This window comes from Plectrocnemia conspersa, unplaced genomic scaffold (assembly GCF_051122295.1).
Source record: "Plectrocnemia conspersa isolate PC_06_02 unplaced genomic scaffold, ASM5112229v1 ptg000009l, whole genome shotgun sequence".
In the NCBI taxonomy this organism is placed as follows: domain Eukaryota; kingdom Metazoa; phylum Arthropoda; class Insecta; order Trichoptera; family Polycentropodidae; genus Plectrocnemia; species Plectrocnemia conspersa.
Genome location: NW_028277173.1, coordinates 1,663,972 through 1,686,855, shown reverse-complemented (window position 1 = coordinate 1,686,855; position 22,884 = coordinate 1,663,972). Strand labels below are relative to the sequence as shown.

Below are 22,884 nucleotides of genomic sequence, written 5' to 3'. Positions count from 1 at the left end.
TTTACTTCCAAATAGATTTATTTATTGTACTTTAGGGGTGGTGATGATGGCGGGTGGCAATGAGACACAGATTGAGCCGCTGCAGTAATATTTATTTAACGGTTTACGGTGTTTACATGGTTAGAATGGGGCGGACGCGCGACGGCACGCGTCCGAACCCTTACAAGCTTGCCGGAAGAGAGGGAGCCGTCACAACACCGCTATTTCTGCGCCGACCAGTTTTGGCCATAACAAATCTATATTGGCCCCCATACGGCTCCGGCCCTAGCAATTTACAATTGCGAACTATAACCAGGGGGAGGTATGGGGGCCTTGGCGCTGCTGTTGATTAAATGCTGGCGGCGCAAAAGTAGCAAAGTCGTGACGTATGGTGTGGCGGCGCGGCCTCCAGTGACGCGCGGCGTGCTTCGCTCCAAGCCGAGTGGAACACGCGTAGACCCGGGCGGCGCGTAGGGCTCCAGGGGGCGCGAGAAGAACGGGCATGTCCGGGAGCACCTTTCGGGGCCCTGTGGTGCGTCGGTGCAGCTACACAGGGCGCGCGCGTGACGGGCCCCGAACATGTGGTTCGAGCTCGGAGTCGCGGGGGCGTAGCCCTACGGGTGCGTGACGGGTCACGCGTGGTCCACTCGAGCCTGGTCTACGGCAGCACTTCGGTGGCTTCCCGCTGAAGGCGCGTGGCGGCGCCGGGTGCTTCCTGGGTCACGTGGTCGGTGGCGGCGTCTGTCAGTGGCGACGGTGGCTGACGATGGCGGCACATGGTCGGGGGCGCAGGCCCATCGTCTTGGTGGTCCGCCAGCTCGAGTCCGGGTCCAGGGAAGCACCGGCGGGATGGCAGCAAACAGCTCAGCAGCGGCTCGGCTTTTGTACTGCAGCGGCGTCTGTGTCTGCCATTTTGAATCTGACTCCATGTACGTGCTCAGGATCACGTCGCAGGTTACCAGTTTAGGGGTGGTGATGATGGCGGGTGGCAATGAGACACAGATTGAGCCGCTGCAGTAATATTTATTTAACGGTTTACGGTGTTTACATGGTTAGAATGGGGCGGACGCGCGACGGCACGCGTCCGAACCCTTACAAGCTTGCCGGAAGAGAGGGAGCCGTCACAACACCGCTATTTCTGCGCCGACCAGTTTTGGCCATAACAAATCTATATTGGCCCCCATAGTACAAAGAAGAACATTTTACCAGCATTTGAAAGAAAAAATAATTCAGGAAAAAAAAAACAACAGATATGAAGCAATCAACCATCACTCTCGCTGTCATCCAAAACCAAGTTCCAATGAGACGAGTTTTTTGAGGCTGATATAAGATCTTTGTCACCATTTGTTGTATTAATATCTTGAGATTGTTTATTTATAGTTTGAAGTTGTTTTCTTACCTTGAATTATGGAGCTAGAGATTATTAATAAAAATCCAGCTCTTCTGCTAAATGTAGTTTTTTATTAAAATATTCTAAATTATAATTTTTATCAGCCATTTTTAATCCAGAAGCAGATTTTACATTTATAGAAATATATACTCGTTCTAGCATCTTCCTACAATATAGTCCAATTTTGCCGGAAATATTTTTGCAGTTTCTACATCGGCTGATGCACGCTCTTCCTGAAACGTTATATAATGTAAACGATTTTTTTCTAAGCCTGTCTAACCACTAACAACTAGGTAGCAGCAAATTTATCACCGCTTTCATAGACTCCTTCCAATTTTTATTAATCAGTAATTGTTTTTAAAAGTTTGTTTTATGAGTTAATTATTTATCGGTAAACACGATGATTTATTTATTGATTATTGATTTCGTATAGATTTATTTTGATTAAAATTACATAAATTTTATTTTCGATCTAATATATTCATTTAATTTTCTAAGGAAATACCTTTAACTCTAATTTTGTTTTTATTCATATTGTTAGACATGGCATGTAATTAAAAATAAAAATAAATACTATTAGCGGTCTGTTGTATCACTCAGTGCTCGTGACACTAGAACAAGAAGGCAGTTAGAGACGAACAATGTTCTGATCCGAGTGCGACGTAGTTGATGAGTGGGAAGCATGTTATTTTTATTATATGTGATGATGATATTAAATCATTTATCAATTCCGATTCTAAGCCCGTCGTAGGAATTAAAAAGTTTTGCTGTCACACTCAGGTAGTCGAGAGTGGGGCAAACTTGTTATTGACTAATTTACATAAAAGTAAAAAAGAAGAGGAATAAAATAAATGTTTGATATGAAATATAGAAAAATAACGGTAAGGCAGTATAGTTTTGACAGTTGTCTCTCGAGTGGCAACACTGACGATTTGGCGCGGCAATTCGATGGCGGAGGCTCTAGTCGCGCGATTGGCCCGAAGGCTCGGAATCGCCAGGCCGGACGTCATCGGGTACTAACGTTAAGATAACTAACTCCGTTCCGGACTCATCGCTGTTTAATTTTAGAAAAGCCGCGGAGTATGAGAGGCTATCGAAGCTGAAGGCCTCCGCCAAGGAGCTGAGCGACGCCGCTGCGGCCGTCGTCGCTTTGGACCTCGCCTCTTCGACGCTCGGCGTCGAATTCGACTCGGTACTCACTTCGCGAGCGAGCGTCGAAACGGTTGCTCCTCATTTATCACCCATACATGTTTCGTTCGCCTTAGGAATTCGCCTTGACGCTATCGGGTCTAAAGAAGTCTGCATACTTGAACGCGAAGCACACCGTCGCGAAGCTGCTGGACGTCGGCGGAGCGCTAGACGTCGACAGCCTGTGCGTTCAGCTGGGGTGCGGCGCCGAAGCTCGCGATACTGCCCTACGGATACTCGACGGTTACGCCCGAACAAACCCGACGTTCGATTCGACCCATCCCCAGTTTGCATGCATCGCAGTGTATCTGGCTTGCAAGTATCCATCATTTTTTCACTTTTCTTTCTTATTCAAATCTCATCTGTTATTTACCAGTTTTCATTGACACATTTAAATATAAATTTAAAACTTAATAAAGTTTTACTTACAAGCATTTAAACTAAAACTTTGAATTTAGAAAAATCATTTACAAAATCATCATATTCTTGATTTTTACTTACCAGAACATTTTATTGAAACAAGTTTATGTTTGCATCAAAACTATTTGCAAAATGCGCTAGTATTATACATACCCAGTTCTCCTTGAGGGAAACCTCCTTGACTCTGGAAAAAATCATAGCAACAATATATTTATAAAAAAAGTAAAAATCAACCTCAAATAATGAATCTGTATTTCAGGTATAAGTTCCTTCAGCCCTTATTATACATATACTAAATAAAAGTAGTGGAACATTGCCTTCAATGGCACCCACTTTCTAGCTAGTACTTTCACAATAAACATTATTATTCAATGGGACAGATTGTAGTTTTTTGACGCAGTTCCGTTTATGATAAAATTTGTTTGCAAATTATTGTTGACTTTATGGCTTTTTGAATGGTAAAAAATATTAGATATGTAAATTTAGGTATTCTATCTGAATTTTCAGTTCCAATACCTAAGGAAGAAGCAAACAAATAACGAAAAATCAACAACAGCACAAACTAAACAACACTAAACCTAATCTAATGAAAGTTCTAAAATTACTTTAAGTTAAAATACAAGCCAACTAAGCCAACTCATCTCTCAGGGGAAAATAAGCGGAAGAATAAATACAGACAGACATCGCATCGCACATATTACTCCATAGTTTGTCTGCATTTATTGTAGATATTACACTATGTTTTAAAAATATGATAGCTATCTTTACCAATATTACTACGGATTTCTGATATAAAAAGTCTGAACAAAGGCTATTCAAACCGATTTTGGGTCAATAAAAGGGCGCAAAAACAATCATCGCTTCTCAGAAGTCAAAAATTCACGACAAAAGTAATAAAATCGTGTCATTGTGGTTGCAGTGGGAACGCTTGGTAACAAGCATTATCACATTTTATTGCTTTTGACGTGGATTATTGACTTTTGATTTGGGATAATTGTTTTTTGTGCTCTCCTATTGGGCGAAATTCGGTTTAGATGTGCTTTAATCATTTTAAATGCCTAATTAAAATATTTGCCATAAAATATGATCTCAGAAAATATGTCGCAACGGTGGTTATTTATTTTATTTATTTGTAGCATAGAAAGGGTTAACTTGTACCTATTATTATTTATTCAAGAGATTATATTATGATATTAAAAATATATAAAAAGCCATTTTTGTTATGTGGCCTGGAATCTTTGTTTTCTCAGAGCCCGGGTTCGCTCTCGGCGGTCCTGTACATATCTGTGTAAGATTAACAGATGAGCATTTAATCACTTTCCCTGAACAATATATTGCAAAAAAATATTGCGAATATTGAGTATTATTATTTTTTAGTACGTTTGTAATTTTGATCAAATATTTATTTGTTTCGGCAAAACATAATCAATGATATTTGGATATCGTTCGTTTTTAGTGAGAAAAATATGTGTAATAAATGTGTATTACATACACAATCTAAATCACTTTTATATGTTCTTATAGAGATATTGCTTAATGCCATTATTTTTATTTTTTATTTTTATTAAACCATTATCAATAAGTCAATATAAATAAATTTGGTGGCAGCCGGTCAAAAGAGCGTGCGTCAAATGAGCGCTGCATTATATGCGCTGCGTCATAAGAGCGTTTACCAAAGTAGCGCTGTAACAAAATAGCGTGCGTCAAATGCGCAGAGAGTCATATGAGCGCTTTAAAAAAGAGCACACGTCATAAGAGCGCAAAAATACTTGGAGAATATCAAGTAATGAATATTTTAGAAATTAGATATACAAAATATAAATAAATTGTGAGAAATTTACAAAGAATTAAATTAAATTAAAAAATTAGTATTTTAAGTGCCAGAGAGTAATGACGATTAAAATGATTAGTCAATGAAAACATTATTATTTTTTAATTATTACGTACATACTCAAGTATGGCTCCCCATCCCCATACGTACGTTATACATATATTTTTACTAAAATGAAACGCTGATTTTGAATTTATCATTAAATTTGTTCTGTAATGTTTCATTAAATTGACAAATAATTATCGACTCATCTTGGCAGGTATACGGCTACCTTTTTTTTCATTTATTTTAAACAACTACACTTTATCGTTAATGTCGGCTTAGTACGATTATTATATAATATATTTTTGTTAATTAAACGATTAATGTTTTAATTGTTTAATCTGTAAAAAAAATCATATACATATTATTAAACCCACGTATGATATATGTTTGTATATCGAAAATTTCTATATCTATGGCCAGAAATGAGCTAAAACGATGGGTTAATTTAGTATTTTAATCAGTTATTGTGGTTAGTATACAAAAACATATGTTAATAGAAACAATGTATATGTATACTAATTGGGGTATTTTTATCTGCAAGAATTATTTCTGAATTTTCACAACACATTTTATGATTTGTTTTTGGAAATATTTTTTAAATTGAACCAAAAGCTCCAAATTTTTTGGAAATAAAAACGTTCTTTCACAACTTTTTTAAAAACATCTTGCACGGACCCACCCTTTCCTATACAGTGGTATAAAAATATGTAACCGTTGTATAACACTTAAAAATATTCATACAACTTTAATTTTTAACAAAAAAATGCTAAAATAATTTTTACAAGAAATATGCTAATTTGTAAGACGATAATTCACAAAATACTAATTTCCGAGTATATTCTCTGGCATCACCGAGAAGAAAGACTATTATTATATGTTATTTTTCTTCCGAGCAATTGCTACATTCATTTATGCATTCGTAATCTAAAATTCGTTTCTTTTTTCTACAAATATTGGTTTTACACCTAATATTTTTGCGAATTCCATTATCTGGACTTTAGCTTTATTAAACATGACCCTTTTTTAGCTCCCGTAGCAATTTGTCCTTCGAATGAAAATTATTAAAATGGCCTTTTTATTTTTAGCGTCTTTGATATTTTAAAAATCTGATCACCTTACTTATAATATGTAAACAAAGTATCTTATTTATTTATCGTGTAATTTTTCTATTTGCAGAAAGCACAAGGTGAAAGTTCCCAAGCAAAAATTCTCATCGAGGTGTTGTCTGAAGCCTGGTCAGTGGAAAGCACTCGAGAATGAATGGAAATCTTTCGTGGACGTCAAAACTGAGCGTAAGAAGAAATTAACCGCTGATGTCACTCCTGCTTACGGTGAGAACTATTTTTTAAAATTGCATCATGACAAAGCATATTATATTTAGAGCATCTTCGACTGTAGATATTGATATCGATTCGAACGACGTTGAATCCGTCTCGGCTATTGACGAAGTAGAAGAATATGAAACATGGAAGGAGAGAATCTTAAGGGAAGCTTTTGCAGAAATATCTCAGAGGGCGGATACTGAAGAGTCCGACGTGTTCAAGGGAGGCGTCTCCTTATTTTTCAATTGTTAGTCGATATTTTTAAGTACAAAATAAATTATAATCGTATGTAACATGCGGTATTTTTATTCTTAAAAATAATTTAGAGACGTTATTACAAAATCACGATAAGTAGGTATAAAAATTGGGGTTTGCGGTGTATTTTTCAGCGAACTTTTTGCCCATAGGGGTCGGCGAGCTGAACGCTATCTCCTCCACCGTCAGTATGTGACCGAACAGGAAGTTGGCGCGCATCGAGCTCATCAGCTTGGTCGCCACGCCTTTCTTACGATGGGCCTTGTGAGTCCACAGTCGAGAGACGCCACATCTGAAACGATAATATTACATTAGTGTGCGTTTGTAGCGGAGCGATTTCAAAGATTTCGATTTGGACTCACTTGACCGGATAGGATTTCGTACTACAGCACTCCAAGTTGTTGTGAGTCATCATTTTGTTGGCTAGGCTCAGCTGTTCGGCCACCAGGCAACCGACGATGAGTTTCTTTTCTATGTATAGATACACCTGTAATGAGCGAAACTTTCAGTACTGTGCATTTTTCAGAGTGTATTAATTAGATAAGAAAACATAATATGTCTTAATAAAATGATTCAAAAACATTTCTTTGAAACATTAAATTTTGTTCTTAAGTTAGATCAAGTATTTATGAACAATTTTAAGCATTTTAGAAGGCTTGGAAGAATTTTTAAAAGACTCGCCTTATAAGGAGTGCCCTCTTTGAGGGCGGAAGCGTAGCCCAGCTGGGGATGCACGACTCTATCGAGCAAATCGCGGACGCGCTGCCAGTGAGCCGGCGGATCGCCCATGTACACCGCCAACGTCCTTCCCTCGCCCCAGCGTCCGCAGAAACGCTCCGCTTTCCAACCCTAAAGTAACCCGAGAGTTAACATCGCAGCGAGTCAAACTAAAGCGAAAAACACTCACGTTAAATCTCAAGATGTCTCCACCCATGTGGTAAGTCAAATGGTCCGCTTCGTCTGAAGCGTCGCCCGTCTGAAATTCGACAATAGATGACTCTCGACTATAATTAGCAAATATGTAGTTTAGCAAATTATACCTGGTATACGACTCCACATTCTTTACATTCAGTCGGGCCAAACTTCTTTTGTCCCGCGTCGATCAAATACTGGTTTTTGGTATCGGCGAAAGGCCTCTTGTTGGTCGCTATTTTTAATTTATCACTCAAGACTGAAACAAAATGACGATGCTGATATGTCGAGTTTTATCGGAATTTTCTACGTCGATAACTCACCGTCGAAGGTTCTGCGTTCGGATGCGCTACTATTTTTACTAAAAACGGGGAATAATTTTTGAGCAGCCGAAGATGCTGCGGGAATGCGGCGTATCTGGCGACCTGCAGCGATCACAGCTCCGGGACTGTCGAGGAACAGACCTGTAAAATAGCAAGTTGAATATATTCAGATTCGATATCATAAAAAGGGCAAAGCATACCTGAAGTCATGGAGCACATTTCGGTCGTGGGCGATAGTAACGTTGCGGGATCTATGTTGTTGAGCTTTGCTATTTTAAAAATTTCTCTGTCTAACTTCTCCAGTTCGGCGTCAAGTTTGTCGGCATCGCATGGAACCGGGCTATCTGAAAAGAGGGCACAGTTCAAATTGCAATTGATATTAATTTTCGAGTCATATAATCATAGTGTGCTTTTAAATGTCTGCCCTGTGATTGATCGTTTTCAATGAATCGATTGATCTCAATCACAGGGCAGAAATTTAAGAGCACATTATGATTACGTGTTAAAAGACTCTTGAAAATAAATAGAAATACTTACTTTCCGAATCGGAAGCTTCCACCAGATAGAAAGCTCCGCCGGACGCTACAATATCAGCCCGCACGGGAGCGTCCTGCGAGCGAACTGTGTTCTCGATGGATTCGAGGCAGCGAGGCGACGGTAGCTCCTCGTCCGCCCACTCGTCCAGCAGTCTGTCGACTAGCAATCGATCGTCTCCTGTAAACGCAAAAGAGATTTGAATATTAATTTATTTAAATTTAGAAGAATCGAAAAGATTCGCTCACCGTCTTCGATTGCTTCCTCGCAGAATTCGTCCGGTTCGTGCGCTTTGGAACGGTCGGGAGGTTCGGAGCCGGCCTTGCGCCACTCGGAAAAGTTTCGCTTTTCGGCGCCGGCCTTCCTGGGCTCGTTCTTGAAGAAGTCCGCGATGTAGTCGTTGAGGGGCGAGTCTTCCATGAGCCGCAAGGCCTCCTTCAGAGCCGCCTCGTTGGCGCGGGAGGCAGAGCGCGCCTTGGGCCTGCGGACACCGTGTCGGACTTGACCGCGAACGTGGGGTCTCCAACGGCCAGAGTTACGTCGCGGAGGCTTGAGAGGCGCGGGGGATCGAGGAAGGGGAATCGAAGGGAAAGCTCGCTTCGGCGAGGGCGCGCCGTAGAAAGCTTCCGCCGAGACGCCGCGGGGGGAGCCGAAGAGAGCCACCTTGGCCTTGGGCGCCTCCTCGTCGCCGGTTCTCGCGCGCTTCTCGGGGGGCGGGGGGCTCGAGTCGCGCGGAGACTCGCGGCGACGCGCCTTCGGCTTCCTGGGGGGCGAGCGCTCGGCGTCGTCGGTACGAAGGCCCTCGGGCGTCCTCGGCGAAGAGCGACCGGGGAACAGCGCCTTGCGGGCCGACGAACTTTTCGCTTCTTCCTCGCGAACGGGGCGAGGGCGCGTCTCGGGCGAGCGCAACACTCGGCCGGAGAACCTCTGCAGTCGGCGGGCGCTCCGTCGGGGGTCGCCCTCGTGGGAGCACATACCTGAAAGACGCACCGAGCGGTCAGAGTATATAGAGCGAAGATATGTAGCGAAGAGTCGAAACTCACTCCAAGACGCCGGGGAAGTCGCCATCGCAGTTTCGCGCCAAACGACCGCCCCTCCGTCTTCTTCTTTTTCTACTTAGCCGGTAAATAGCGACCAGCTGACTTTACAAACTTTCGCGCTGGCAACACCGACCAAACTACATCTTATTTATTTATTTAAATACATTACATCGAAGAACAAACATACTTACAACTCTTTTTTATGGTCACTTCCATGATTAAAAAATAAGATTTATAGTTTGCCGCAACAGGGAGAAGTTACGAACATATAATATTCTACGATAATTTCACTTCAAGCTCTGGCAAAAAATATTCTAGAAACATGTCTGTATAACGATAAATTAACCATTATTTTTATTAATGAAAAATATAACAGACATTATTATTGTAATTAGTTACATGGGATTCAGAATATTGTCAATAAAATTCGATTTATATGTGCTTCATTCAATTCTCAATTTTACGTTTAAGCTCAAACTTAACCGAATGAAAGTTTTAAAGCTCACGCACTTTTAAAATCCACGCGACCGCGAAGAACCAGAGACCAGAGAGACTTGATTTTTATGACTCTTCCTCGTTCGACTCGACATCTGCATATTTATAGAAATCAGTATCATTTTCAATTGTATAAATACACTTTATACCAGACATCTCTAATACCGGCTGAATAAGTTTCACGAAAATTTTGTCCGAATTCCGCATGATCTTTTGATTAAAATTATTCATTATATTTTTAAAATTTTATTCTTTTTATATTTTAATGTACAGTTAATATTAAATTTATATACAACAGTAGTATCATATGATTTATAATATTTTAAATTAATGAAAAGGCAGCCTAAGAATAACAATATATTATATAATATATATAATTGTATATATTTTCTACATTATTGAAAATACAGGTAACAGATTTAAAAGTCAACGAAACAGCTAATTATTCTATAAATAAAAATAAAATAAAACAACAAGAAGGGGTTGAATAAAATAATAAAAGCTGAGAGTTCGCTCAAAATAAATAAATGCAAAATTATATCGAAACAGCCTGAAATTTTATTATATTATAATATATATATATACGCAGTTCGAAAGAAAGAACGATTATACATTATGAAATATTAAAAGTTATAATTTAATAATTGTTATTAATATTGGAAAAAATGTAAAACACAACTTCAAGTGCGATATTAAAGCTGTGCATTGGAAATTTTTGGTCATTGACATGGTCGACGTAACTTTGGACTACTCTTTAATATTTTATATACTTTTAAAGCTTTTACCATTTTGTTCGATAATATATTTCTTAAATACGTAATATATATTGGATTATACGATAAATAATGACGTTTAAGAATTTATAAATGAGAGTGCAAGGTTAAAATATGTAATTCTATATAATTATTAAAAACTGTAACGTTTATCGAACCTTGCTAAGAGTACATATTGAAAACCAAATTATTTTAACAATATCAAAATCAAATTAACGACAAAAGGGAGTAATAATGAATTAATTAAGGGAGAACACGTTTAACGCACAGTCATATATAATAAAAACATTTATATAATCAATTTAAACAATAACAAAATATATGACTGCCATATAAGTATTTATATAAATATATACATTTTATGTATATAAATAAATTAAATTATATTTTTTTTCATTATCATTAGTAATGCAATCATCTCATAAATCTGAGTGAGATTACTTTATGGACGCAATATAATTTAATAACAAAGAAATTATATAGTATACAACCCAACATTTAAACTTGTTAAACATAATAGGAATTTTATTCCAACAAATATATTAAAAATAAATCAACATTTATGTATTAAATATATATATACATTGTAGATAATGCATACGATTTCAACGATAAAAATATTTAATAAAATAACCAACATAACAAAATAAACACTTTCATTCACAAGTCCAACAAAATAATGCAAAACGCTCTTAATCTTTTGCTGTCTTTATATATAAAAACGTTAACGTTATTGTAAGCGTCATTTTTGTGCCCTAAATACTTAACGATCGTTCTTTATTTATTTATTTATTTATAATAAGTATATTTGATATATAACAATCACTACGTTTAAATCATTTTTATACAAGCTTTAAGCATTTATATTTTATGTATGTATATAATATACAGATTATTTTATATTATCGATACTTCTAGGACTGTCGATCGAAATGAAAATATTTTTTATTGTATAAAATGGAAATGTTTATTAAGGGACACTTTGTGGACCACCGTTTAGACCTATTTAGACATAGTGGCGTGTTGCTCCCTTATACCACCGTTTAAGTAAATCTATTCCTCGGCCCCCATCGGTACTATAACTTTGAACAAATACTTAGAGTTGCCACGTAACAGACTTATGAATCAAATAAAAATTATAAAATAATTTATTCTTAACAATCTCTCCAAAAGATTACCTTTGTTTAAAACGTATACTATATATTAGAAGTCCAGATAATACTTGAAAAAACATAGCCAGTGAATAACTAGCGGAAATTTTTTTTTTTTTTAAAAAGCCAGAGAATCTTTGAGATCTTTTTCAATCAACCACAATAAAAGTTGGTTTAGTTTATACTCAAAAAAATTAAAAAAATGTCTTTTTGTATAAATTAAACCGGTAAGGTTACTAAAGATATACTTTAGTTCTAAATTTTCAGAATTTATTAATAATAACAATCTGGCAGTTTTAAAAGATATTTAAAACAAATATTAGAACGTTTAATTGATAAAAAATCACAGATTTACAATATGAAGGACAGAAAAATTAATCGCAAGATTTGTAGTTTAATAGCAGAAAAAAATGTTTCAGATATTCAATAAAATAAATTGTTAAGAAGTTATTCGTTATAAGCTATTACTTAATAAGTTTACAAATATTACTAGTATATTAACCCTTTAATCGCCAGCGACTTTTTAGTGAGTCATTTCTTATTTCTCTTCTCGCGTCAGTTTAAATATAAATAAAAAAATATTCTTTAATAATCAAAAAATAATATTTATAAATAATTCGTTAACTTGATTTAAAAAATATTTAAAAAAAAAAAACTAGTGACTCACCGGTGAGTTGCTGGCATTTAAGTATGGTTTAAAAAGTAATATCCTAAAACATAAATATCAGAATGTTTCTAAGAGATAAATATTAATTTTGAAAAAAAGTACATCATTTTCCACTCAACAGATGGCAGTGAAAAATATATATTAAATCGCTAATATTTTGGAGTGAACATATAACGATTTTTATTCATTAGGGAGAAAATAAAAAATACGTATTTTTAAAAATAACATATGAAACGGAGTTTTTGCCGAAGAACATTATGCTGAAGTTTGTTTTAAAGCTTGCAAAATATTTATATAAAATCATTTGTTATTAAAGTAAATGCAAAATTTTAGCCACTGAAAGATGATTTAACCCCAATCAACAGTATTTAAACAGATTAACGATTTAAAGTATGGTAAAATTGAGGAACATAACTATGGAGAATATTCCAAAAGAATTTCATGTTTATGAGACGTATACGGAAAAAGGTGAAGATTAAGATAAAAAGGCGATAATTAGAGAAATAGTTCAGAATCTTAGGATCTGAATTTTAATCGCAATAAAATATTATATAAATCCAACGATTTACAAGTTTTGGTTCAGAAGATACTTTGAAAGTAGTTTACAAATAAAACGAGCACATCAAAAAACTTCTGAACTGACAGTGCAAATTAAATGAGGTTTAAAAATTTTGTATATTTAAAATAAATTAGACTCGAAAAAAAACTAATTTTCCACTCAATGAATAGCAATGAAAAGTATGTATCAGATCGCAAATATTCTTGACTCAACTTATAATGGCATTTTATTGACTAAGGAAGAAATGTAATTGAACTGATGTAATTGAAAGATAAACTATAAAACAGAATCCTTCACGTTTTATTGATGAAAAAATATGTTTTTGAAAAGTTTACGGAAAAACGAATATCTAGAAAAATTGAGTAAAGTAATGATTTATCGAATCTGTAGTTTAATTGAAAATAAATGTTATAAAAACGTTTCGGTTATTTTAAAAAATAAAATCTCAGTAATTATCAGTTAAGTTAATGACAGAGAAGCATACAGATATTTCTAGCACATTTTACTGCAGCTGTTAAAGCTTCTTAAAATGCCTTATATTACATAAAATAACCAGAGATGCAAAGTTCAAGGAATTCATCATGATAATATTTTTTCAATGACAGAATTTTCAAAGATGTAGCAAAAATAACGTTCAACGATTAAATGTATTGATTGAAGGTACTGAGGAAATTTGTATCAAATCAGGCGTAAATAAATCAGCACAAAAAGTAAATTCAACATTTTAGCAACTGTAGTTACTGTAAGATATTTCAAAATTATAATACTATACATTTGAGAAAAAATATTAAAATATAGGTTAAATCAAATACATTTCTTACAATGTAAAAATTATTTTTTTGCGAGAATATTGTGTAGGTTAGATATATTGAAAAAAATATTTTAAACTTCTGCTGCAATCTGGCAACTCTAAATAAGCATTTAATTAAAAGAAAGATACTCGTTCTTAGTTGAAAGTTATATTGTATTTATATGTTAGGTATCTGTCTTTTATTTGTATAAAGATATTAAAATAAATATATTAGGATAAAAATGATTAGGTTTATCTAATTGTATTGACAATTTGACATATTCTGGACATTTTTCCTTCGGTAGAAAATAGTTTGAAACCATACGTTCTATCCATATACAAACACATACATACACTCATGTAAATATATTACTTTAAATACATATCTACATACATACAATAATATTTGAAATTAAAACTGTACTTTTTAATTATATATATATATGAATATAAAATGCAGTTTCGATGTTAAATTTGATAAAATTCGAAGCAATTATGCAAATTGAATAGTTGTGCTATGAATTACATAGTATAATAATAATATAACGATACGATTGAAATGAATTATTGAAAAAATCACAAAGTTCATAATAATTAAACTAAACCTAATAATTAACTATATTGTTCAAAATCAGAATATCAGAATATACAAAAACACGTATGTTTCGTACATGTACAAATATACCAAAGCACCTTAAAAATGAGCTTCGCGATTCTAATTACTCTTTTAAAAATTAACTCCAATATCATATTTTTTAATGTATATATAATATAATCACAATTTTTAAGAGTACATTATAAAATACGTTTTCAATGGATGTCACTCTACAAAAACATTTTTATGTATAAATACATACAAACGTTAACAGTGGTCTCTTTAGTATTGGAGTTTATTTTTTATTATATACTTTTTTTAATACTTTGTATGACTATGGATAGTATGCACTTATATGACTAAGCGACTGTAAAAATAGCTAATTGTCATTATACGTATGTTATATTATGTAATATGACTGATATATATTATGTATTATTATATTATCCATTTTCAATATATTTATATTGGAACGAAAAAGAAATTTCTACTAACACAAACATTAAATTATAATTTAATTAATAGTTTGACTTGTGGTATAATCTAATAAATATAAACATTCTTATCAAGTTCATTCACAATCAAACTAGATGTCTTTTATAACTTTGTTTTTGATAAACATCTAAACTTTATACGGCGATATTTTTTTTTCGATTCTCATGAACGATACTCAGTTTCCATTATCAAATCTAAACAATCTACGCATGGAACGTATAAACTCCTTATAATGGAAATCAAAAAGTAGTCGTGTAAATAAGTTTTCAGTCTTTTGGGTCAGCTGTATTTATATTTGCTCTTCATTTTATTATATTCGACACGACTTCAGTGGATTGACACCATTGTTTCATATTGTTTGCTTCATTACGACGTATAAACCTAAAGACGGATTTACAATGGTCCCCGACAACATAAAAAATGCTTCTAACCCAAAAGACTAAAACAGAAAAAAATTGCGTTCATTAAATATTAACACTATCATAATATGTACAATTTTCACTACTTACAATTAAAAGGAAGTTATTCAAACAGGCAATTTTTAATTAATTGTGGGAAAATATCAAACAAAACTAAAACGTATTATTTTTAATACAGTCTTCATTGAAAACTTTTTTAATATAAGTAAATAATATTATGAATATTCACAGCGTAGTAGAGAAATATATTTTTATTTTAAATATATGTACAAATGAGGTTTATATATATTTTGCATAGAAATATCAGAAACTGAGTGTGATGGTAAAATATTAAAGATCATTTGTACATCTTATTCAGTAACATAGTATTGGTCGAATGTCGACTGAGCCGATAGTTCTAAAACTACACTGTGAATACGCATTTGTTGAATTGGCGGTTATAATTCGGTCACTGGCAATGCAGCGTTTCCTAGCCTGAAGAAGTGGAGTACGGTCGGCAGGGGTCAGACCTCCTCGGGGCGCAAGAGGTGCATATCTAAGGGCACGGGCGCGTCCCCTGGCCTTCTACGATTGCGACCCTCGCATCCGGGAGAAATGGGAGTGATGATGATCTCAGTGGCTGCGGCCACCCTCAACAGGGCCGTATCCTCGGTCGCCATCGAGTCATAATCGCCTTCGCCTTCAGCTTCTCCCTCGATGTCCCCACAGTCGTCGTTGTCGTCGCAGTCGTCCACCACTCCGTCCAGGTCTTCTTCGGCCCATCCCGCTTCCTCGGCTGATCCACTATCGCTGCCGTCCGCTGAACCTGAAACGATACATAAAACACATTACTATAACTCATAAATAATAATTGTGAAAGTGGAGAATCTATGGCGTTCACGCATTGTAATCGATTAGTGGCATCAGTGCGTGCAACACTAAACATGCTTCGCAGCGCCGGCGCATATAGCGGGGGCGTGAAGATTGAGATAACGGCGTAATGGGCGCACAGCGTAAACAGCAATTAAACAGAATGACAATTTAAAAATATCAGTGTTTTAGGTTCATATGTGGGGTCTAAATTGTGCGTCAAAGGATTGCTCGGATTAACAAGTGCGCATTCTTCAGCGAATATAATTGCAAAAACACTGATAAAATAACAGAAAAAACTCATGCAGGGGTGTCAAATGTATAAATTCTACGCTTTTCAACCGCCCAGATTAGATAAATAGAATTCCGTTGCAAATTCAAAGTGCGTCGCCATAAGATAAATATTAGAATTAACATTGAAAGCCCATACTTTACCGCAGAGAAACTTTGGCAACATAAAAATAAGTAATTATAATATTTATGTTTAATTTCCCCAGCTTAGTAAATTAGGACGCATATTAAATCAATATGTTTTTATTACGTTGTCTATTGAATCAAGTATTAATAATACTAAAATTACGGTATTTGTATTTTAATATTAATAATTTAACCTATTTTATACATATATTTTAAGGTCGGAATAGCGTAGTCCGTAAGATCTAGCTTTAGACTTATAATTCAGATGCCACAGGTTCGGGTCCCCGCAGAAGAAAAAAGTGACATTAATTAATTATAAATGTTACCTATTTATATATATGTTTTTGACTATCGTGACAGATAAGGATAACCTGTTGGGTCACAATGTCACCGATTTCAAAACTTGTACAAGTCTGGTGGTTAATACTTACTTGTAGGTATTCATTATGTTTGATTGACTTACCCAGTTGTAACGCATTGGGATTACGCCTGCAAAGGTGCAACGATAGTTTGACAGTATTTTATTGTTATTAAGATGTTTATACTACAAAGTAATATCCAGCTCGTTGCAAGTTAATTTTTTTGCAAATTGAGTTATATTAACTTTTATAATGGCAATTAAATGATTTATAAATAAATAATTCCATAAATGTAAAAACATAAAAAAACGATCAATTATTAAAATAAATATTCAGTATTTAATAAAATGATTAGTAATTAAAGCAAAATGATTAGCATTTAATATAAAATGATCAACATTTGGTTTTTAAATTATTGACAGTTGCGAAACGTTCATTTACTGTTTAAACCCAAACCTAACCTAAACGATACGTACGTTCGTAAAATTTTGGCCTTAACAGTTGATGTGTCGCTTTACAACTATTTAAAAAAAAAGTCGCTAACGGAGAACAGTATTTAACAAGCACTATTACATGGCGATCAAGTGATCATTTATTATATCTACTAAACATTTAAATATATTATTTTATTTTACTGATCAAATTCTAAATTAATTACTGATCAAAAATTTAGTATTTACTGACGTTTTATTTTATTTTTATATTTTTTTCTTTTATTCTATAGATCACTTTTATTTTATAAATAAGCATTTATATAATTATTTACTTATCAAATAATTAATTGGCAATATCAAATAATTATAAAGCTATTTTTTAACTTGTTCTGTCGTGTCACAATTTTGATTCAACATGTTCTGTTTCTTACGGTTACCATTTATATTTTTTCCATGGTAAATTTTGTAGTTCACTCCCCTTTTAGTAAAACGATAAATTACAAAAGAATCACGAGATTTTTTAAATACGAATCGTCGTTGCCGCTAAGGCAGGTAAGAAACGGTTCTTTTGGGGATGAATCCGGATTCATCGGATATCTAATCCCTTTTGAATATTGACGCGTACCTTAATACAAAAAAGGTTTCCCACGGCGTTTCATGAAAAAAAATGAATGGGTAAAACTTAAGATTTTTTATAAGTCTAAGTAGTTTTTTTGGAATGTACGAAGAGCGTAGCCTGTAAGGTACTGGACTAAAAATCCATAGGCCGCGGGTTCGGATCACATAGCAGACTATAAAAATGCACTATTATTAAAAACCCAGCCGATCTATTGATTGTTATAAAAATATTTGCGCTGTAATTATAGTTTATAAATAATAAAAATATGTCACTGATTTATAATTAAAATTATAATATTATATAGGTTATAAATAATAATATGTCACTGATTAATATACTTTGTTTGAAGTGTAGTTACACCATTTGCTTGAAGGTGTTTATTGTGTTCACCCCGTTGTAATGCATTAGGCATACGCTTGTTAAGTTGCAACGGAAGAGAGCTTATTTTTGTATAGTAAAAAATTACCAATCTTTGTATTAAACAGTTGACATAAAATAAAATAATATTTAAAATAAATAGATACAAGACTGCCTAAATTATATAATAAAACAAATCTAAATACCATTCGTTGAGCATGAAACTAAAATTTATCACATTTACTATTGTACATATGTAACAAGATTATTTGTATAAGCGCACGTGACGATCGGAGTTTGGACAGTCGGTGTAAGGATATATTTTATTAAAATTGCACCCAAAATATTCTATCAAGATGCGTATCTATGAAATGCGACGTCTGCCTATATTTCATCTTAAATAGTAAGTCAGTTCAATTGTAGTTTGGTCCTCTCATAATATGGCCTAGATATTGAAGCTTTCTTATCTTGATGTTCCGCAGCACTTCTCGTTCGTTTGCCATTCGTCAGAGGACTTTACTATTCGTAAGTTTATCCACATTTCCTTTCTTCTTTAGGACTTGTGTAAGTTTCGGATGTTGAACTTTGTCAAAAGCTTTTTCATAATCTACTTAGCACATAAACACATATATCTATATTACCACATATATTAAATAAAATTTCTCTTGTGCTAAAGTCATTGACACCAAACTGAGTCACTCATGTCTTCTTCACACAATAAATTGTTTATGCATTTGGTATATTCTTGGCATTCTAATGCATTTTACTTTTATGGCATATTAATGAAGATGGAGCTAGGTATAACTTTATAGAAGAAAACTGGTCTTTTATTGGTCTCTTCATTATTATTCTGCTAAGCTTATCTATAATCGCCATTAATGTGTTATTTTTAACGTTTGAGTTTATCTTATACATAATATATAAAATATTGCGTCACTTTTATATTTTTGGTCATTGCCTAATTTATGATGGCTGCAAAATTGTACTTTTATTTGAGCATTGGAATGGCTAAATGTTACGAAAAAACGACTTCCACGTTCATCAGCTAAATAGTTCAGTAAAGCGGATTGTTACTCCGTTTCCATAAATGGTACATATGTATTATAAGTATAACACTTATTGAACTATATAACCATTGTGGCAATTTCGGAATTCACTTAATGCTTTGTTTACTCCACTACGACGCCGTTATTAAGGCGCTTTTCCCAGATCCCACTTCGGGCTAAATATTAACGAAGACCTGGAAAATTGCTTTTCCGGGTGAAAATAGCACATTCGTGCTCATGCGAAATCACAAACCAAAATATTTGTGCGCTTCCAATCAAACTTTCATACAAGGAGGCACACGGCCCTAGGTTACGTAGGTATGCCATATAATATTGGAAATCTCAAACTTAACCTGAATCCCGAGGGATCGAGATTTTTTTACTTATAATAACATAATACCACGAACCACTTTACGAATATGATCGTGAGTATACAGTAATTGTATGTTACCTAAGTGGATTATAATCTGGTTCGGATAACAAAATATGCCAAATGCAGTTTCGCCAGGCAAGAATAGTTCAGTTAAAGTTTTGTACTAACTAAATTAACATTATTTGCAAGTTAGAGAGAGCAGATGCATAAACAACCCTTTCATACAACTGGGTAGTTTCCGTGCGGCGTGTGGTGTCCTCGTTCGGAATTATTGGACCGTACTTATTCGGCGGAAAACAAGCAAGGTATTATTGTGAATTATATATAGGCTGTGGTTGGTGTGTGCTTCAAAAACATCTGCTGAACTATAACAATTGAAAATGGTAGGTTTGCGGATAAAATAGATATTGTGAATTTACAGGTTCAGCTTTCGTAATCGATATTTAGTAACACTAGATCGATATAATCAAGCAAACTATCACATAAAGAGTGACAATAGCTCACGGCTACAAAACGATCTAAAAATTAATCGCAATATAAAACGTAACTACCGGGTAAACACAATCAATGACTAATACTAAAGTAAGTAGTGTGACATTAGACTGAAATCAAAATATATAAATAAGTAACATATTTTAATCAATTATAATTTTTAAAACAATGGCTCGATTTTATTTTAATTGTCTCGTTCTTTTCCTGTTATGTTTCAATCGAACTTGGCGTGCTTTTTATTCTTGATTCTTCATAGCACTACCATTGAAAAAAATGGATTTTTATTTTGATATCATAACCATTCATGTGGTATAATGCGTTGGAGCAATTTTTTATTGTGGTTTGGAAATAGCATCCTCAATATTGCATTTTTATTCCATTTTAAACCTAAAATTTATTGCAATTTTTTTATTATAAACACAAACTATGCGTCCAGTGTCATTGTTACTATCGCATAATTTAATACATTAAAAAATAAATCAAACTGTATTCGTATTCGCGTGTTAGAGTTTATTTGTACACATGAATATACCCTCTGCGGACTTCGCGTGTTCATTGTCCGGATTAAAGCCTCACTGTTTAAACTTGGTAAACCCTTTCGAAGGGCCCACGTCACAATTTGAATATAATTGTGATACTAGATGTATCCCACAGGATGTACAGTTAAATCAATGCTCCCCAGTCAATAGTATAACCAGATGGTTCGAACCATTACACAAGACAAATATTTCACTATTATAATATATTTTTCAATATAAAATATTATTTACAACATTTTAGGTCATTGCCTAATATAAAAAAAAAAATAGGTTCGAATTCCATATGAACACAATTCTAATATATCATCACAGATCATTGATCAATGCTTTCCTAGAGTGCTGGGGGAAATCAGGGAGCTAAATACTAGCGTTGAATCGGGTGCCAAGGTCCTATTATTTATACTCCTAGCTCTTCATAATAAGCTATGTGGTTCGCCACTTTTCAGTGGGACGGCTAACAAAACAAGGATGGCGAATTTCTATGAATATATATTTCTGTTGGCCGATAAATACGAATTCAACAAACCGTGCATATTTAATTTAAATATAATATTCCTCAAACCTTAAAGAGTAATATAGAGAAAATTGCAAAATAGCTAATAAATTAAATTTATAACATACATTTATCGACGAAATAGTGTAGTCCGTAACGTCTCAGATTAGTAGCTCTGAGGTTGTGGGTTCGAGACCTGGCAGTGACACTAGAATTTATATTTATAAAAATATATTTATAATATTAAAAATATTAAAAAAAAAAACGGAACTAACTGCAGTGGCATCTATTGATTATAAAAAATATAGATGTCACCGATTTCCAGACTTTCAGTATGATGGTTAATACTTGTAGGTATTAATTATGTCTGATTGACGTATTCATTTGGTACAGATTTGACTGTTGTAACGCATTAGACTTACGCATGTCAGGTTACAACGGAATATTTAATTCAAATAAATAAAAAATAATCTTGCACTGCGTTTATCAAATACATGTTTTGAGAGAATATCATGGGTTTAATTAACATATTTTATGGGCAGTTTTTTGAGTTATTATAGTGTAGGAAATTTAGCACTTTAATGTATTTTTTTACTAGTATTAAAATCAGCTACGTGTTTCACTTATATATAGTTTACTATAAAGCAGTTGATTACAAATATTATATATAATAGTTTGTAAGCACTTTTATGCAAATTTAACTGAATTAGGATAAGGTTAAGACTATAACTATAATACATTCTAAATAGTTGCCAAATTTTTACTATATTTTATTAAAAAATATGTATATGAATATATTATTTTTAATAATTATTACAATTTTTATTATTACTAATGCCATGCCAATAAATTTTAATGTTTAAGAAACATTGATAATTTGCGTAACATTTCATTTCTTTATTTTTAGGTAAATATGATAGAAATATTTTCATTTGACTTACATTTAAATGTAAAGTTTAGCCCCAATTTTAAAAATTAAAGAAAACTTCGGTTACTTTTCAATCGCCGGTCCCACTAAAAAAGAAGCAAAATAATAACAGAAACAACGACAGAAAATATGGAAATATTGGTATGATAAGAAGCTGCAATTTAATTTACGACTTTTTTACAATATTAAAATTTTAAATGAGTAAGAGCTAAATGAAGAACATCTAAACCGAATTTTGACAAATAGGAGAGCGCAAAAAACAATTATCCCTTCTCAGAAGTCAAAAATCCACGTCAAAAGCAATAAAATCGTGCCGTCGCCGTCGCAGTGGGAACGCTCGTTACCGAGCGTTCCCACTGCGACGGCGCCGACACGATTTTATTGCTTTTGACGTGAATTTTTGACTTCTGAGAAGTGATAATTGTTTTTGCGCCCTCCTATTGACCAAAATTCAGTTTGAATACACTTTGATCTATAATGAAATAAATAAATATCTCATATAAATTTTGTTTATTTTTTATGCGCTTAGTGGCATAGGATAAACTGCTTTAAATTTAATATTAATAATATTTGAATATTTTTTTTTTGTAAAACAAGTTCCAGCACCTTTTTTGTTTAAAAAAAGTCCTGCTAATAATATATAAGAATGTATATTTATGGGAATATGTTATACAATGAAACCGCGACGTACGAGTAATTTGAGAAAATTAAAAAAAAAATGAACTCGACATACGAGCAAAAAACGTAGTGCGTAATTAAAAATCAATTATTTAAGTGCTATCACGCGAGTTCGGT

The 22,884-nt window shown here is 33.9% G+C and overlaps 3 protein-coding genes across 21 annotated transcripts in view; 1 reads left to right on the top strand and 2 right to left on the bottom strand.

Annotated features, from left to right (window-relative positions):
• Positions 1-2,147: 2,147 nt before the first annotated feature.
• Positions 2,148-7,012, top strand: Orc6 (Origin recognition complex subunit 6). 3 transcript variants are annotated; one of them, XR_015810817.1, is made up of 6 exons: positions 2,148-2,195; positions 2,265-2,382; positions 2,438-2,561; positions 2,635-2,872; positions 6,030-6,184; positions 6,252-6,468. XR_015810817.1 is itself a non-coding variant. In XM_088193280.1 (6 exons), the coding sequence occupies exons 1-6, from the start codon at positions 2,318-2,320 to the stop codon at positions 6,624-6,626; spliced, it is 801 nt and encodes a 266-aa protein (XP_088049406.1). In that variant the 5' UTR covers positions 2,274-2,317; the 3' UTR covers positions 6,627-7,012. The 3 variants fall into 3 exon arrangements, 1 of the variants encoding a protein (XP_088049406.1); XM_088193280.1 differs by lacking the exon at positions 2,148-2,195 and adding an exon at positions 6,583-7,012 and having other exon boundaries at positions 2,274-2,382; positions 2,635-2,876; positions 6,252-6,422; XR_015810816.1 differs by lacking the exon at positions 2,148-2,195 and having other exon boundaries at positions 2,274-2,382.
• eco (Establishment of cohesion) lies at positions 6,466-9,317 on the bottom strand. The gene is made up of 10 exons (XM_088193279.1): positions 9,243-9,317; positions 8,448-9,176; positions 8,203-8,379; positions 7,866-8,009; positions 7,666-7,806; positions 7,471-7,601; positions 7,338-7,406; positions 7,112-7,279; positions 6,793-6,917; positions 6,466-6,722 (listed from the first exon to the last, which is right to left on the bottom strand). The coding sequence occupies exons 1-10, from the start codon at positions 9,265-9,267 to the stop codon at positions 6,518-6,520; spliced, it is 1,914 nt and encodes a 637-aa protein (XP_088049405.1). The 5' UTR covers positions 9,268-9,317; the 3' UTR covers positions 6,466-6,517.
• Positions 9,318-14,563: 5,246 nt separating this feature from the next.
• Positions 14,564-22,884, bottom strand: part of LOC148231492 (potassium voltage-gated channel subfamily KQT member 1-like) — a 337,496-nt gene continuing 329,175 nt past the window's right edge. For 14 of the 17 annotated variants that reach the window (XM_088193257.1, XM_088193260.1, XM_088193262.1 and 11 more), the window contains one exon: positions 14,564-15,988. In XM_088193257.1, coding sequence (XP_088049383.1) covers positions 15,687-15,988 — 302 coding nt within the window. In that variant the 3' untranslated portion in view covers positions 14,564-15,686. The remainder of the gene's footprint in view (positions 15,989-22,884) is intronic. The other 3 variants (XR_015810812.1, XR_015810813.1, XM_088193271.1) reach the window with 1 other exon arrangement.